The following is a 16278-nucleotide window of genomic DNA, read 5'->3' on the forward strand; positions in this document are numbered from 1 at the left end:
TCAACCTTTTTTAACAAGTGTACCCCTTCTGTCTCAAAGTTTCAGCTCATGTACCCCTTTATATTTTTTTCTTGTTTTTAAGGGAGTGATCAAAGCCCCGCAGTGAGGGAAGGAGTGGGGCCAGGGCAGGCACTGCTCAGCCAGAGTGGGGCGGGGTGTGGGATGGAGCTGTGAGCAGTTTGTTCAGGGGACACGGGGAGGGTGGGTGGCGGAGATTCGGCCCATTTCACTGGCTGAATCTCCAAATTCAAATCGAATCAGAGGACCCTTTAAATCTCTCCAAATCAAATCGGAACCCTCCAAATTAATTCAGAGAGATTTGGAAAGATTCGGCAATTCAGACATAGGCACAGCTTTAAATGTTTTTTCTACATACCTCTAGGTAGCAGGCAGCTCATGAATACTGCAATGCTGGGGCGCATGCAGTGTCCCACAGAAGTATGGGGGGCTCTCCAGCGCCTTGGCAACAGACCCAGAAGTGGACCAGAAGCACTTCCGGGTCTGATGGGGAGCACATGGGGGGCCCCCCGCACCCTCTCAGATCAGCAACTGGTGCCTCCTGGGTCTGGGGGACCACCCAGAGTCCCCCTGTGGCCAATGGCCGAGCTGGGGGGTGGGCCCCCACCACGCTCCCTGGAAGACCCAGAAGTGGACCGGAAGTACTTCCAGTCCACTTCCAGGATCGCCACCAACCACATAGAGGGCCCTCCCACTCTTCTGGGGGACACTCCATGTGCCCCAGGATTGCAGCGATCACGAGCCATGCCTGCTACCTCAAGCAACATAGAAAAAACTTTTAAAGTTGTGTCTGTGTCCGAATCCCTGATTCTCTGAATCAGCATCAAATCTTCAGATTCGAATTCAGCCAAATCAAATCAGGGACAGTAATCCAAATGAACGAATCAAATCATTGTCCCCAGTTCGGGCCAAATCCAAATCGAATAGGGCCTGCTTCCCACATCCCTAACATTTATCCAATACCCATCTTTGGCAGAGGGATGGGCAGAAGGTGTTTCACAGAGCACACATCCTTAGTTACTAGCAAATAGAATTATAGAGAACAAAAGAACAGCTGTAATAAAGGGAAAAGCTGGGCCCCTCAACAAGTCTACATCCAGAAAAGACAAGAAAGGGAACCCTATTTTCTTAGGAAAGCTGAATATAAGGAGGGACCCATGAGCTCCTTGCCACAGGGATCCTCAAAATCCTCACTCAGCTGCCACCTAAGTTTGTTAGACACCTAAACTCCTCTAAGCAACTAATTTCTGCCAGTGAATATGCTCAATATTGCCCAAATCCTTACAGCTGTTAAGCTACTCAGTGCCTAAGCCCTAATAAGACTATCTGTCAGACCAGACTGTGTAAGTAAGCATCAAGTTTGATGTTCTCAGAGCATGCCTTCCAGATTGAGCCTCACACAAAAGCCAGGCAGGAACAAAACTTTTGGAGGTAAGAAAGCATTTATGTTTCATTTTACCTAATAGGCAAATGGTTAGGGTAGTCACCTGAGAGGTGGAAGGTCAGTTTTTAAATCCTCACACTCCCCAGTTTGAAGGGGCCTGAACTCACTTCTCCCACACCCCAGGAAAGCAGTTTCTCCCAAAGTTATACTATGTGTATGCAAGCACTTTTAAATCTAATGCTTTACTATCTCTATACCTAGTCATGGATTGAACGGGTAGTATATTATGTCCTTTAAGAATAGCTGGGAGAAGGGCTTGTGATCAAAATGGCACTGCTACCTGATCAGTGAATTTCAATTCCAGCACATCAGCGATGCTGACATGTAATTTGGAGAATTCAACAAGTAACCAAAAGTGACAAGAAAGTGGCACTCCTTTCCCCTAACCCAGCTACAATGGCATTTGATCCCATACAGTGACAATGGAAGTACAGCTCTAAACCACAGGCTATGAAGAACAACCAATTGCAAGCACTAATCAAATCAGTCAACAAAAAAAAGAAAGAAAAAGAAACTTTCTTTTAACAAGCTATCATGCATGTATCTTTTTATTGATATTTAAAGCAACACAGAACACTCACCTGCTGCATATATCTAGGTACCTTTTTTGTCACTCATTGCTGCATGTGATTGCCTCAAAAATTAAACAAACCATGAGACAACTAATTGTTCTCTTTCCCATCCATTTTCCATTTGCAAGAGTGACTGTTACTAATTTAGAGGAATCAGGGACAGAGATTCATAAGTGAAGCCTAAGGACAGTAAATGGTATCTAATATCACATCTAATAAACACAGCAATATACATTTTCATTCAACCCAACTTGACTTTTCAGTGAAACATTTCTTTTCCTTCCAAATATTAATTTCTTGAAAAAGTGTTTAGTTTACACCAGATGAGTCACAGACACATCTTGCCCCCATGAATAGCTCTAGCAGAATTTGCCGCAGCAGTTTTCTGTTCTCAAATGAAAATGAGTGAGGATGCACAGAGCAAACATCAAAACAAAGTGGACAATGAGAATTTCGATCTAGGATGTAGCTCAGTGGTTTGGACAGCTGCCTTAGCTGAACTACTTGGCCTGTAATAAGGTAAAATTAGACAGGTAGGTCATTCGGTGGGAAAAAGTTAGTGAAAAAAAGTTCAAAGAAATAAGAGCAACAAAAACTGGGGGCTGATTTTCCTTTAGCTGACTAGAAAAATAGTCCCTCCACTTATTTCTGTTAATTCTGTGACTCCCTTCTACCAATTATTATTAATTACATGAGAACAGTGACCTGCTAGTTTGGCAAGGGGAGGGGGAGAGGAAGGAAGAAGAGCTTTTTCAGGGATTTTCTTCTTTGTTATCAGGGACTTGAATTGACAGGAAACTGGGAAGGGAATCGGTATACATTGGGATAGAGTTGCATAAATTTAGGACACCTAAAATCCACCAAGGTGATGAGGGTCTTAGAAATGCTTAGGACAGGTGCATTAATTTTTATTGTTTTGACATATTACACACACACATACACGGATGGGAAGACAGATGATGTGGAGAAGTCCTCTTGAAATGCTTATTATGCCAGCTTCAATTAATATGGCCCATCTGGAGCAAAGAAAAGAGTAGGACTGTGACTAGAAAGTTCTATAGCTACAGGCCTAACATTTGAGAAATCATTAATTACTTTTGTCATTTTCAGTTTGAAATGTTTTAGAGGACCCTGAATTTCAGTAATGCAGAGCACCCATCCTGTGAAAGTCAGACCTTTAGAGGGGCAGAAGCGCAGGAGAAAGAGGAAAAACTTTAGTCTTACTTTGTATTTCTAAGAGAAGGTGCTGAAGTAAAAAGGAAATGAATGTCTCTTGGAGATTTCTTACTCTCATAATGAGTTTAAAAGAAAAAGTACCTAGAAGAGTCTATTTCTACTAATATTAAGCAACACTTAGGACCCAATCCTGCAAGCCCTTCAGTGAGTTTATTCATGCAAAGACCATAGAACCCTTGGCAAACTCTACAAGGGCACATTTAGGAAAGTTCATTCAAATTACCGACAGTGTGAATTTAAAGTGGATTAAAGTGCATTAACCCCCTATATAGACACATTTATTCAAAATTAAAGTGATCTTAATTCAATTTAGCTGAATTCATTTTGGAATCAAGTTAGTGGAATATTGACTGTATTTTGGGAAGGCAAATTCAAACAGTATTCAAGTGTTATGCTCCCTCTGTTTGTATTAGAACATGTGAAAAAACAATCAATAACTAAGTTTCCTTCCAGACCTGAAAGAAGTAAAACAGAGAGTGCTGCTAGCAATAAACTCACTATTTCTTCTCTTCAGTTCCACAAGAACTGGAATCGATGACCAAGCATGACTTTTCATATTTAAATGCATGTCAAATACAGACTTCCCTAAGATCCTTCAAAAATCCTAAACTAAATCCACATGGCAAAAGTCACTTCAGTGAAACATTACTGCACTAAATTCTAAAATGTGGCTACTGCTCTAACACAACACATTCGATTACAAGAAAAAAAAGTGCTCTTTATGGGGGAGAATTTAAAAAAAGATGTTCTGTCAAAAGGCTTCATGTAGTTATCTTTCTGCACTAGTTTGTGTCACTCCCCGTAAAATTGCACTTTGTTTTTTACTTTGTTTTTTATACTTTTGAAACCAAAGCCTTAACCTGAGTTAACTTCCCCTTTGTACCATTCTAGTACCTGCCTGTTATTAGCCCCATGAAATTACAGGGTGGTATAGCCAACTCTATACCATAGCCCTCCCTAGAAATTCTTCTAGAGTAAGATGAGGCAAGAGTGTACCACTGAACAAAACAATCCAGCCAGTGATATTTAGAACTGCCCTTGGACTTCCAAATCAGCCCCCAGGGAGACCCATGATCACAGGTGCAGGAGGGACTTATTGACACTTTATTCACCAACAAACCCTATTCCTGCCACGTGCTGCATGAATCTTAGTTTTACCAAACCCTGGTACCAGGCATGCATACCTTTCTAAGGGAAAGAAGAAAAAGGGCAACATTAATCCAATGAATTATTTCCTCCATTCACTTCAGTAGGACAGAATTAGTCAGTATGCTTTTGGATTTCCCTTACTGCATCTGCCCATAAGTCACAACCTAATGGTACAAAGAGTACTTTGGAGGTATCTGTAAAATAACTTATTAGTGGCATTTTTCTGGCATTAGAGCAGGGGTGAGCAAAATATGGCCTGCAGACCAAATCCAGCCTGCCAACTGATTGGAGCTGGCCAGCAGGTGGGCGCCTGCCAATTGACTGGATCCAGCTTGTGGCTGCTCCCACTGCATTCTACATAGGGCCAAGCCCCACCTGGTGCAGACTGCATTACACCACTGCCCACACCGATACACAGCACCTCACCAGCCCTGGCCCCAGCCAGCACGCACAGCTTACCAGAGAGGCTACTGTTTGGCTTCCCCCACATCCAGTGGCTGCTCTTCTTCCTCCTCCTGCCCCTGCTGCACTGCTCTGGGCAACAGGTAGTACAGGGAAGCTGTGGGGATGTGTGCCGGGCACTGTAGGCCCAGCCAGGCGGAGGAAGCTATAGGTGGGCGGTTCCTGCCCCAGTATGCAGGACTCTAGCTCCAGCTCCTGTCCACCTTCCACCTGCTTGGCTGCCTGGCAAGATTAGTAGGGCTGTGCGAAACGGCTATGTCTTGTTTCAATTTTGAATTCAACTGTTTTGGAGGACAGCGATTCATTTCGGTGTTTCAGATCACTGCTCTGTTTTGATTTGGTTGAATCTGTTGCAGAGTTGCAATGCTGTTTCAGAGATTTGGATCAGCCGGGGAGAGGCCCCCATGGCTGCCCTGCCCAGCCCCAGCCCCAGCCCCAGCTTAGTCCCTGCACTTAAAAAAAAAAAAAAAAGGAAAAAAAAAGCCCTGCACTCACTGGTTGTAGTAGCAGCGATTGGGGCCTCTGGGTGCTCATGGCAAAGCCAGCCCACACAGCGCAGGGCAGTGGGGCGCAGCGAGGATCGCCTGGTACCTGCACAGCAGCTGCCTCATGTCTGGAAGCTGGGGCCACTGGGACTGAGTGAGCAGTGCCAGGCTCCGGGTGACTGCTAGAGCCACCCCAGCTCCCAGACAGCATGCAGCACCCTGCCGAGCCACACTGCACCCATACAATGCAACAGCTGCCACATGGGTGCCAGGTGGAGGGGCTGATCTCTGCTGCCCCTCACTGCACTGAGCTGTGCAGGAGGGCTCTGCCATGAGTACCCAGAGGCACCAATCACCACTCGAGCAGCTGGTGAGTGTGGGGCTTTTTTTTCCCCTTTTTTCTAAAGTGCTGGGATGCTGGGACCGAGCGGGGGGGCAGCAGGAAGTGGGGGCTGCATGGGGGGGGCTCTTCCAGGATGCCCCAGAACCCTCACAGCCCCTGCTACAGCCAATGGGTGCGAGGCTTTTTTTTTTTTTATTTAATTAAAGTGCCAAGAGGCCTGGCTGGGCAGGGGATGGGGATGGGCAGGGCAGCCATGGGGGCTTCTCCCACAGCTCCCCAGCTGTGCTCGGCTTCTTAGTTTCTGTTTTCCTGAAAGCCCAGTTCTGAAACATCCAAAATATTTCCAAAACATTTTGGATGGTTTCATTTCGGAGATGTTTCAGAGCCTTCTGTTTCATTTTGGATGCGGTGTTTCGGGTGGCAAAAAGGGCTGAAACACCTCCAAAATGAAATGGCTGCCAAAATTTTGCACAACCCTAATGAGCAGCTGAGTGGATGGAAGACGGCCAGAGCTGGACCTGGAGCCCATGCACTGGGGCAGGAGCTGCCTGGCTGCAGCTTCGCCCACCTGGCTGGGCATGTAGTCCCTGGCACATGTTTCCATGGTGTAGCAGGTGTAGGAGGAGGAAAAGCAAGAGCTGCTGGAGACAGGGAGATCCAAGCAGTATCTGGACAGGTGCACAAAGAAGCTGCTGTGTGCACAGGCCAGGGCTGGGACGGTGCTATCTGGCAGGCACAGGATGGGGCTTGGCTTCATGAAGAGCACTGCAGGGGCAGCTGCAGGCCATATTTGGGGGGAGGAACCACATCTGCACTGCCTGGGTGAGCTCTGCTGCATGCACCCCTTGTCCCTCTTTACTCTGCCCCACCCACAGCTGGCTCCCAGGACCTAGCACATAGGCAGCCTACAACACACACACTCACCTCCACCCCCCACATACATGTCACGATATACAAGAGTAAGACTTTGATTTGAGCTATTATGCAATCACCCCTATGTACGCCACTCAAACATAAATCAGGACAAAACATGCTTTTTATTAAAAAATTAAAATATTTTACAGTAAATGTTTGATTTTTTTATTATATGATGTTTTTATCTATAATTTGTTAAAATGGGTATGTGTGCGTGTCCCTGGACAGCTCACAAAAACTCATTAGGCAGCCCTCCAGCTGAAAGAATTCCCCACCCCTGCATTACAGGGCAAGCATCTCCTGCACAGCCTGAGCAACCAAACCCTGTCCAACTTGAAGAGGTCTCTTCCTGGACAAGATATTATGACAATGAAATAATCCACAGCTGTGTAACAAACAGCAGATCCATGCAGAAAGGCCACACACCAGCATTCCCTGTGGGCAGCTGCTTCTCAGGCTAGCAGCTTGCTCATCACACAGAGTAGCTCTTACCAGCTCACACCTGCACCTACATCACCACGCTACACCCTCCTTTCAGTCAGGAGCAGGGCCTAAAGCTAGACCCCTCTCCAAACCGCTGGGTTTCCCAAAGACCATAAACAAGCACATGTGCTGTCAGGCTGACTCAAGACACTGCTGAAGTAGCATCAGTTGAAAACGCAGGCAGCCACAGCAACTAAGCAACTCAATGAAGAGACTCCAGCTAGAAACGTGGAAATTTTGCTGTCCTGAGACTTGTGTTTCTCTCTCCCTGGCTTCAGCAAGATGCCAGCCTGGCGCACGGTATCCCCCACTGAGAATCCCCTCTTTGGCCTGGTAAAATTAAAAGCATCTTGCCCCAGTTTGTATGGGACAGTCTGGAAAGGGCTAGTCCTGCCTTGGGCAGAGGGTGGGCTCATGAGATCAATGGTTCTCAACCTTTTGTGTACCAGGACCCATTCGTAACCATGAATGGCCAGTCCCCACGCAGTGCCTTTTGCTCCCAACCTGCTGCCCCCAGCATGTGTGGCATGGGGGCAGCCCCTCTGCCAGGGAAGACCCACAGCTCCCCACCTCTTTCTCTTTTAACAGCCAATCCATTTTTTAAGTTTGCTCCCCACCCTCTCACATATTCTTGCACCCGGCTTTTGGGTGGCGACCCACGGGTGGAGAAACACTGGAGGTCCCTGCCAACGGGGCTCCTCTATGATCTAGGACCAAGATGTGGAGCGGCCTGGGTGTCACTCCCAGACTGCTGAGGGTCACCTCTCACTAGCCGCTGCGGCAGCCCTGCGAGGGGCGCTGCCCCCGCCCGGCGCTACCTTCTGGATGCCAGCACCAGCGGGGCAGCCCAGTGCCTCGCCCAGGCACAGCTCGTAAGACTGGTTGCAAGTGTCGGCCGGGGCCGCCCCTCGCAGTGAGGGGGTCCCGGGGGAGCGGCGGCAGGGGAGAACGGCCCCGGGGCCGGGCGGGCAGGAGACGCCAGGCTGGCGAGGTGGACGGAGCCCCCTGGCGGCCGCGCCCCCACCCCTGCCCGCCCGCGCCTACCTACCTACCTTCCTCAGCATGCTGCCCGCGCCGCGCTCCTGCTCCTGCCGCCGCCGCCCGGGGCTCCCGCGGCTCATGCCCCGCACATGCGTGTGGCCCCGGCTGGCGGGGACCGATCCCGCGGGGCTTGGAGCTGAGCCGCTCGCGCCCTCTCCCGCCGCCGCCGCCGCCGCTCGGCGCTGCTGATCCGCCTGCGCGGGGCTGGAGCGGGGATGCTTGGGGGGGCAGCAGGGGAGGGTCCCCTTGCAAGCCCCCCACGGGCAACAGGGGGCGCGGGCTGCAGCTGGGAGCTTGAAAGGGGAAAAAGTTACGGGGGAGGAGAAATGTCCTTTTCTGTGCGCGGGAGCGAGGGGCGCTTAGAGCGGGGGCATCGCCTCAGGCGGCGGCGGGCGAGGGGGCTGTGACGGCGGCCGGGCCCACACTGCCCCTTCGCTCCAGCGACGTGTCCCGGCGCCCTTCGCTGGGCGCAGCTCCGGGATCCCCCTGCGCGGCTCGGGGCTCCGGGTAATGCCGCGCAGTCCCGGCGGGGGGGCCATGGTGCCGCTGCAGCGCGCAGGCACACGGGGTGGATCTCCCGTGCCGGCCCCCCAGGGGCACGCCAGGCAGCCGCTCCCTAGTGCCGCCGCCTGCAGCGTACGTGCCTGCTCGGGTCCCGGCCCAGCTGGGGCTAAGCGGGGAGCTGGCCGGCTTGGACCCGGGTCCTTCGCTCCACCCCCGCGGGCTGGGGTAGGCCGCTGAGCCGGCTGAGTGGAGCGGCCAGGACGTCTACATAGGGGTGAGCCTGCCTGCCTGGGCTACATGACCCCCGGGTGACCTCCCATGACTCCATGAAATCAGCACGTGCCCACCCCGAGCAGCCCCCTGGCCAGGGGCGGGGTGGGTACGTGGCAGTGCCCTGGAAGGCTAGAAACGAGGGGTTTCGGCGCCACGTTCTCCACCATGCCAGCTGGTTGGCTGAAGCCAGGTCACAGGCTGCAAAGCTCCGGGTGTCTGCAGGTCAGGCCCTTCCATGAATCTTCCGCCAACTAGCAGGTCACTCTAACAGGCATGAGGAAGTCCAGGCACATCTCCATTAAAGTGAAATTAGTCCTGTATTTAACAAGAGCCGCTTGGTTTCAATGACCGAGTGCTAGGAAGTGGGCAGTGAGGGTGACCCATTTTGCACAGGGTGGGAGCCGCCCCATGGGAAACACAGCATTGTAGCTGCACTGCAATCCGGACAGCTCCGGTGTGGCTCTGGGCTGAAGAGTGGTCTCCCTTTGTGCGGGGATTCTGGGCTGTGCGCCCCACGACCTCCCTGTTGGTGCTGAATGTGGTGCTTTACCTCCTAAGAGAAGTATTAAAGAATCAGGATCTGCTTCATCTCAGATGAATCTCAGCACCAAGTGGGAGGGCGGGTTCCTCCTCTCCCTTAGACTACTTAGTCTCCTTTAGCAGCCATTTTTCATGATCGGTAGACGGCCCTGCTGACCAAGTCAGTGTTTCTCAACCCATAGGTTGCAACCCAAAGTAGGTCACAAGGATATATAAAAGGATTGCAAACAAACTTTAAAAATGGATTCTCCTTTAATGGAGAAAAACATAGCGAAACCATGGTTTTTCCTTTGCAGGCTAGCAGAGCTCTAGCCTGCAAGGTGCTGCTTGAGCTCCCCATACCTCCCCATACATACAAACCCCCTCTGCCCCACACGGTGGGGGGCACTGGGTCAGGGCTGGCCATCAATATTTACAAATGGGTCCTGGTACCAAAAAGGTTGAGAACCACTGGACTAGGTGACACCACAACAGTTCTCATGGTAGGGGTGATCGATTGTCAATCAAATCCTCTTTCTTCTCATGCTGTTCCAGATTGGTCTCCTTGCACCCACATGGTTTCCCTTGGGTCTGGTCAGGGTAGCCTCTGAAGTACTTGCTGCTTGGCTCCTCTGCTACATGGGAATCTGACCCTGGTTGCACCCATATTTTTTATTCATGCTCTCTGGCCATCTGAGATGCATAATTCTTTTCTCTACAATAATGAAAATACGGGACCTTGTGTCAAGATCTCTGAATGTTATAGGTGCAAAGTGATAATACCAAAAGCACTTAAAATACTTAGGAGCACAAGTCAACAACAAACTGAGCTTTCAAGAAGCCCACCCCAAGTAGTTCACTGAACTTTCACTTTCATTTCCATTGTTGTCTAGCCAGTGTCTCCTAGCACTACAAATACCCTCTGTCTCAGCTTGTGACAGATTGCCAATCAGACTCTCTCTTTGCTGAACCCTTTCTTACTATGGGCTTGGTTCCCAGGTTCAGTGATCCATGCCTAGATAAGCCTACTTCATTTAACATTTTGTACAAGGCTGGAGCAAAATAATTAGGAGGCATCAAACCAACAGGAGCCTTATCTAGTGTGTATTCAACATCAGTTACATCACACATTTTCTGACGAAAATTCAGAACAAAATCTAAGGACCAGATCCAAAAAAAAGGACTTAGTTGCCTATAAGTTAGACACCTAACTTTTAGATGCATGGCCCTGCACTGGAATACAGATGCCCAAAAGTCAGTGTCCAAAGCCCTCAAGTAGGCACCTGTGCCCCCACATAGTGCTTGAGCTTAGGTATCTCAGAATGGATGCCTGCTGACTATGGGGCTACCCTAAACCAGCGATTCCCAAACTCTGACAGATTGCAGACCGCCAATTTAAAATGATACAACCTTAAGTACCGCCAACACATTTTTGCCATATAAAGTAATGATAATAAATCTGTACCACAGATTGGGAATGACTGCCCTAGACCTATCCAATAGCAAACAATGATGTCAGGGGTGTGTTGTGACTCCAGTCCACTCACTCAGCCATGCAGTAAATGCCTTGACTTCCACAGTCCCATTCTCTTCTGAAGGTAGTTTCCTACACCCTCTTCCTTATGTGTCAAGCAGTAAAGTGGTATCCTTGTCCTTTAAATGGTTAGGCGGGAGCTGCGGTATTGCCCTGCAGGTTCCATTCCCTTGCTAAAAGACACTACAGGCAGTTTCAAAGAGAGATGGAAAGTAAGCCACATATACCCCATAACAACCTTTAGTAGGGGGGGCCAAGCTGTGGTGCAAGTGCCACAGTGCCATGGGCAGCCTCTGTGTGTGGCATGTGGCAGATCAAGGGGAGTGGGGAAGAGGACAGACAGAACAGCAGCTCATAGGGCAGGAAGCAGAAAGCAGAGGAGGAGATTGGGCAGGGAGCACAGATTAGGGAGCAAAAGCAGAGCAGCCAAGTGTCCAGAGGAAGGGAATCAGTGGCACTTGGAGGGGGGCGGGTCTAATTTGTGGCTCACCTGCCCAAAGGGCCCCACTGGTCTGTAGCATAGTGTAATCTCTACCAGTCTCTTGGAAGGTAGGAGGTGAAGATTCAAATACCTTTCAGGTGATGAGACCACTGAGCTCGCATCTCCCAAGTGCCTGTGCAAGTGCTCTAATCACATGTACAAAAAGTTAAGGGAGCGCAGTCCACCTCCAGCCCTACTGTAAAAGAAAGTATCAGCCCTCCACTGTGTTCTGTAAGGTATCTGATGCTGTCAGGAAGTGTGAGGTGCTCTGTGAAAACACCAGCTGGACAGACTCCTCAAGGGTCTAGACCAGGGGTGGGCAAAATGCAGCCTGCCAAGCCATTCGATCTGGCCCACGAGGCCCATAAAAAATTTAGACAATTAATATTCATCTGCCCTTGGCTGCCTTTCATGCGGCCCTCAATTGCTTGCCAAAACTCAGTAAGCGACCCTCCACCCATAATAGTTGCCCACCCCTGTTTTAGACAAAAGAGCACATAGTGCTTAGATCAGAGGTTGGCAACCCCTGGCACGCATGCTGAGCACGACATGCAAGGCCATTTTGTTCAGCACGCGTTGGGGCTGGGGAGGCAGCAGCTGTTTGCAGCCTCCTGGCTGCAGCCAGCCTCAGCTTTGGGTAGTTGCTGCCAGCCGAGAACCCAGGCTGCTCCCTGCAGTCAGATGGGACGCTGCAAGCCCTGCTGGGAGCAGCCCAAGCTCCATGGCTATCAGCAGCTACCCAGAACCTGGGCCAGCTGCAAACATCTGCTGCCTCTCGGCCCTGGCCCCAGCCCCGGCCCCAGGCTCCGCGGAGGCAGCACATATGGGCAATGCTCCCTGCTGTACTGCCCTCGCCACTTCTGCAAAGCAGTGTTGGAACCTGGCATGGCAGGGCACAGCAGGGCGCGCAGAAAGTTGCTTGCTCCCAGCTCCCCACTGCCCTGCCATGCTCCCCCTGTGTGCACAGGAGCAGTGTGGGCAGAAGTGCAGGGTTGTGCCCCTCACTACTGCCCCCACCTGTAGGAGAGCTGGGAGCAGGCAGGGAGCATTGCTGGTATGTGCTGCCTCCCCGGAGCCTGGGGCCAGGTCTGGGAGGCGGCTGGGGCTGGGGCTGGGGCTGGGGCCGGGGCCAGAGCCGGGGAGGAGAGAGAGCAGATGTTTGCAGCTGGCCCAGGTTCTGGGTAGCTGCTGATAGCCACAGAGCTTGGGTTGGGGTGCAAGGGCTTTGGGTGGGAGGCAATGGTCATGAGCAGGGGTGGGGGGCAGGGGATTTGGGTGGGGAGCACAGGGCAGCAGGGCTGGGGGGCAGGGGTTTTGGGTGGGGGGCAAGGGGCACAAGCAGGGCATCCTGCCATGTACTTGCTACCCTCATTTTGTTTTTCTGGCATGCCGGCACTCCGGCACCTTCCAAGGTAGGCATTGTGGGGGTTTTCGGCACTCTGGCCAAAAAACGTTGCCTACCCCTGGCTTAGATGCTAACCGAGTCTTGGTGTGAAAGCAGTTCAAAGCTGTTCATTTCTGGGTATGTGCAAAAGGAAAACTGCAGGATCCTTGGGGACTTCAGGGTAAAAAAGTGAGGCTTCTAGAGAATTTAGGCATCCCCAACTGTGTGGGATTTTACGGAGCACAGGTGTGGATTTTGGTACCCAAGTTCCACTTGAATCACTCAAGTTCTGGATCTGGCCCTAAGAGCTAAGCACTTAAATCGTGTACTTTGGGGAAAAAAACAGCAGGAGCATCTTGTTTGGGTAGACAAAGCAGATAGAACATGGGCTCTGGCAGAGCCCCATCTGCTGAGGGGTGGTAGATGATGCTGTGCACAGCTGATTGCCGTTGGTTAGGGGTGGTTTTAGACTAACTGGATTGCTTCATGTTGGGATAGATGCTCAGCTGGTAGAAATAGACATAGTTACATTTTATTGTGCTATAACAATCTATTCCAGCTGAGGATCTTACCCCTACCAAACACTTATCTTTCCAGTTTCTCTCTGAGCTAATGTTTCTTTGGCTGTCCATCAGCATCATTTACCCTCCAGCTTTACTCCATCCTCACTGTCACTCACTCCTTTAAAGATGTTCAGCCCGTCAAAGACCCAGACATCTATGTAGCTCTCAGTTATCTTTCCGTCTGGCATCAATACTCTGTCCCCTTCTCTTTCCTGAGCTTTCACACCCTGCTGTGTCCTTTAATCCTTGTCTCCCAAAATGCTCATCTCAACTACTGCTTCCGCTCAACTACTGCTTCCGCTCAGCTTTAGAGAAATCTTAGCTGTAAAAGCTACTTCTACCCATTTTATCTGTCTTATCTCTTTTGTCTTATTCTTTCTAAACAGATTTATATTTCCTCCTCTCTACTTTGGACTACCTTAAATATTCTTTTGAGCCTCCCTGCATCCATCTCTTCAAAGGGCCTTGGAAACTTTACAAGAAACAAACCCAAGGAGAACTCCCTTTCTCTCCACCTCCTTCCCCTTCTATCTCTGATCTAAGCCTCCTACTTGACCCCATCTCTCATCATGCCTCTCTAAACCCTCCACTTCCCTTACCTTGGATAACAATATTTAGCCCTTATGTGAAACTGGAGCTGGATCTGCTGTCTCCAAGTTCATTGCCCTACACACAAGATCATGATGAAAGCTTTTGTCACTTTCTTAAGGGTTCTCTTTTTCTCTTCATTTAAACAGCCTTTTGTACTGCAAAAAGCTTCTCCTGAGCCCACCTGCTTCTCTATTGTATGATTGTTTTAAGCTCCTTTCTCCTTCTCATTGCATGTAAAGTTCTAGACTCAAATTTCCTCTTCTCCAGCTCTCTCCTTAGTCCCCTCCAAACTGGCTTCCATACCTGTCCACTCCACTTACACTAACCCAGTCAACCTCACTAACTCTAAGGGAATAAATCCCATTAAAGCAATGTTAGAATGTTAGACTTTTTAAAATGAAAATTTCAATATCTAATCAAACAATTCTCATTCAATCCAAGAAGATGTTTAATCATATCTGTTATAATGAAGATATTCAAAAGAAACCATGTACTTTACATGGTATCAGCTGGCTCATGGTTTCAGCATGTTCCATGACACTGACACTTACTTATTGTGTTTCCTTTGTGCATTGAAGAAAATTGCAAAATGCTACATAAAGACATATACTTACGCAATTTTACAGCTCCCTTTAAGGCAGGTTCAAAACACTTCAATTCCTGCAAGCCTCAATGAAAAAATGTTGCCATGGGAACAAAGCTCTCCACCCAATCAAAACAGTCCAGAATTATTTAAAAAAACAGATGACAATATCACCATATCTACACAATCAATAGAAAAGGAAAAACAACAAATTAACAGTAGGATTCAGGGAACGATACCCTCTCATTGGAAAAAATAAAGAATACTGTCTGGAATATATTGTTCTTGTCGCACCATACAAAATATAGTGCTAAAAGAAGTTCCTGTTTGAAAGAGGAATTTCTTTGTGACAGATCCACCATCTTTGTACTGCTATAAACAGTTTGAATGCATGGACACTCACTTTCTGTAGCACTTTCTGGGAACATATAGTACTACAAAAGTAATATGTATTTAAGGCCTCATAATAAATCTTTGCCAATATAACTACTTACATATTGGGATTAGTACCAAATAGTTACACCCCTGACATAACTAAGTCAACAGAATGTGTGTCATTCAAGACTCAACACCTTCTTTCATGTTGTTCCTCCCCAGCAAATTTTTTTTTTTTCCTCCTTGGCCACCAGTTATGATCCACCTCACTGTAGCAGAAGGCACTGCTCAGGACCCAACAAGAAAATAAGCAGTATATTAGGCTTGTCCTAGCCCACTGTATTGGGGTGAATTTCAGACCAAGTGACCTGTCTTCATGTTCAAAGCCCTACTTGGTGAAGCATTTTAACACTTACCCACATAGCATTGATGACTTATTGAAATACTAAATTTTACTAAATAAATAAAAAGGTCAAGCTTTCTACCTACTTGCAACCTACTAGTATGTTCTGTGTGTGACAGTGTCATCTATAATGTCTCCCTTGGACTGCATTATTTATCTAGGTACTTATATGCAACCTTTGCCAGGGGACTTCCGTTTTGGTATAAGATGGGTTGAGAGCAGAATTAATCCTTTGTTTAACTTGGGACTTAAACCTGCAATGCTCTCATTCACATGAGAAATTCCAAGATCCTTAGGCCTGGCCTACAGCATGAAATTTGTATGACTGTAATGAAATAGGATTATCCAGTTGAGTTAAACTGATTTGAAGGATGTATAAGTTATTTTAAGTCTGTTTATATTTGACCCTTGCACTGATGTAACCACATTGATTTAAATAGTTGCACTATTCCAGTGTAACTTTTCTGAGGTAGACAAATGCTTAAATCATGTCACACACAGAACAAAGACCATTCTGTGTGTCCTGCACAAACTAAATGCTGCAGATGAACGCGTACTGTTGTTTTGTTTCTAAATAAGCAACTTGGTTGCATGTTATAGACCTTTATGAAGACGCAGAATTTCCTCCCTTTTTCTGTTAACTGTCTGTAAAATTATAGATGATAATTCTAGATGGAAGTGATAGGAGAAGGCAGGTGTGGCATATACAGAATTTAGCACTGAAAAGGGCATGTTGCAATATATTGTGACTAAGAAGGAATGAAGACTGACAGTTCAATGGCTTGTTAATACTGAATTATTGTGTTCTCACTGATGTCTAGTTGAATCAAACTAAAACATTTAAAGCAGGATATTATTATTAAACTTTAATTTAGTACCTCTCTTGTATTTGACACTGCATATCCTCTATATAGATAAAC

The 16278-nt window shown here is 48.4% G+C and overlaps 1 protein-coding gene across 1 annotated transcript in view; it reads right to left on the minus strand.

Moving 5' to 3' along the window:
- The window catches only part of TMCC3 (transmembrane and coiled-coil domain family 3), a 208547-nt gene extending 199714 nt beyond the window's left edge, over positions 1 to 8833 (minus strand). The window contains exon 1 of the mRNA XM_090042706.1: positions 8160 to 8833. Within this exon, the coding sequence (XP_089898832.1) occupies positions 8160 to 8228 (69 nt within the window). The 5' untranslated portion in view covers positions 8229 to 8833. The remainder of the gene's footprint in view (positions 1 to 8159) is intronic.
- Between the last annotated feature and the right edge of the window lie 7445 nt (positions 8834 to 16278).

Source organism: Crocodylus siamensis, chromosome 4, assembly GCF_052110815.1.
Source record: "Crocodylus siamensis isolate JL-2025a chromosome 4, ASM5211081v1, whole genome shotgun sequence".
NCBI lineage: Eukaryota > Metazoa > Chordata > Crocodylia > Crocodylidae > Crocodylus > Crocodylus siamensis.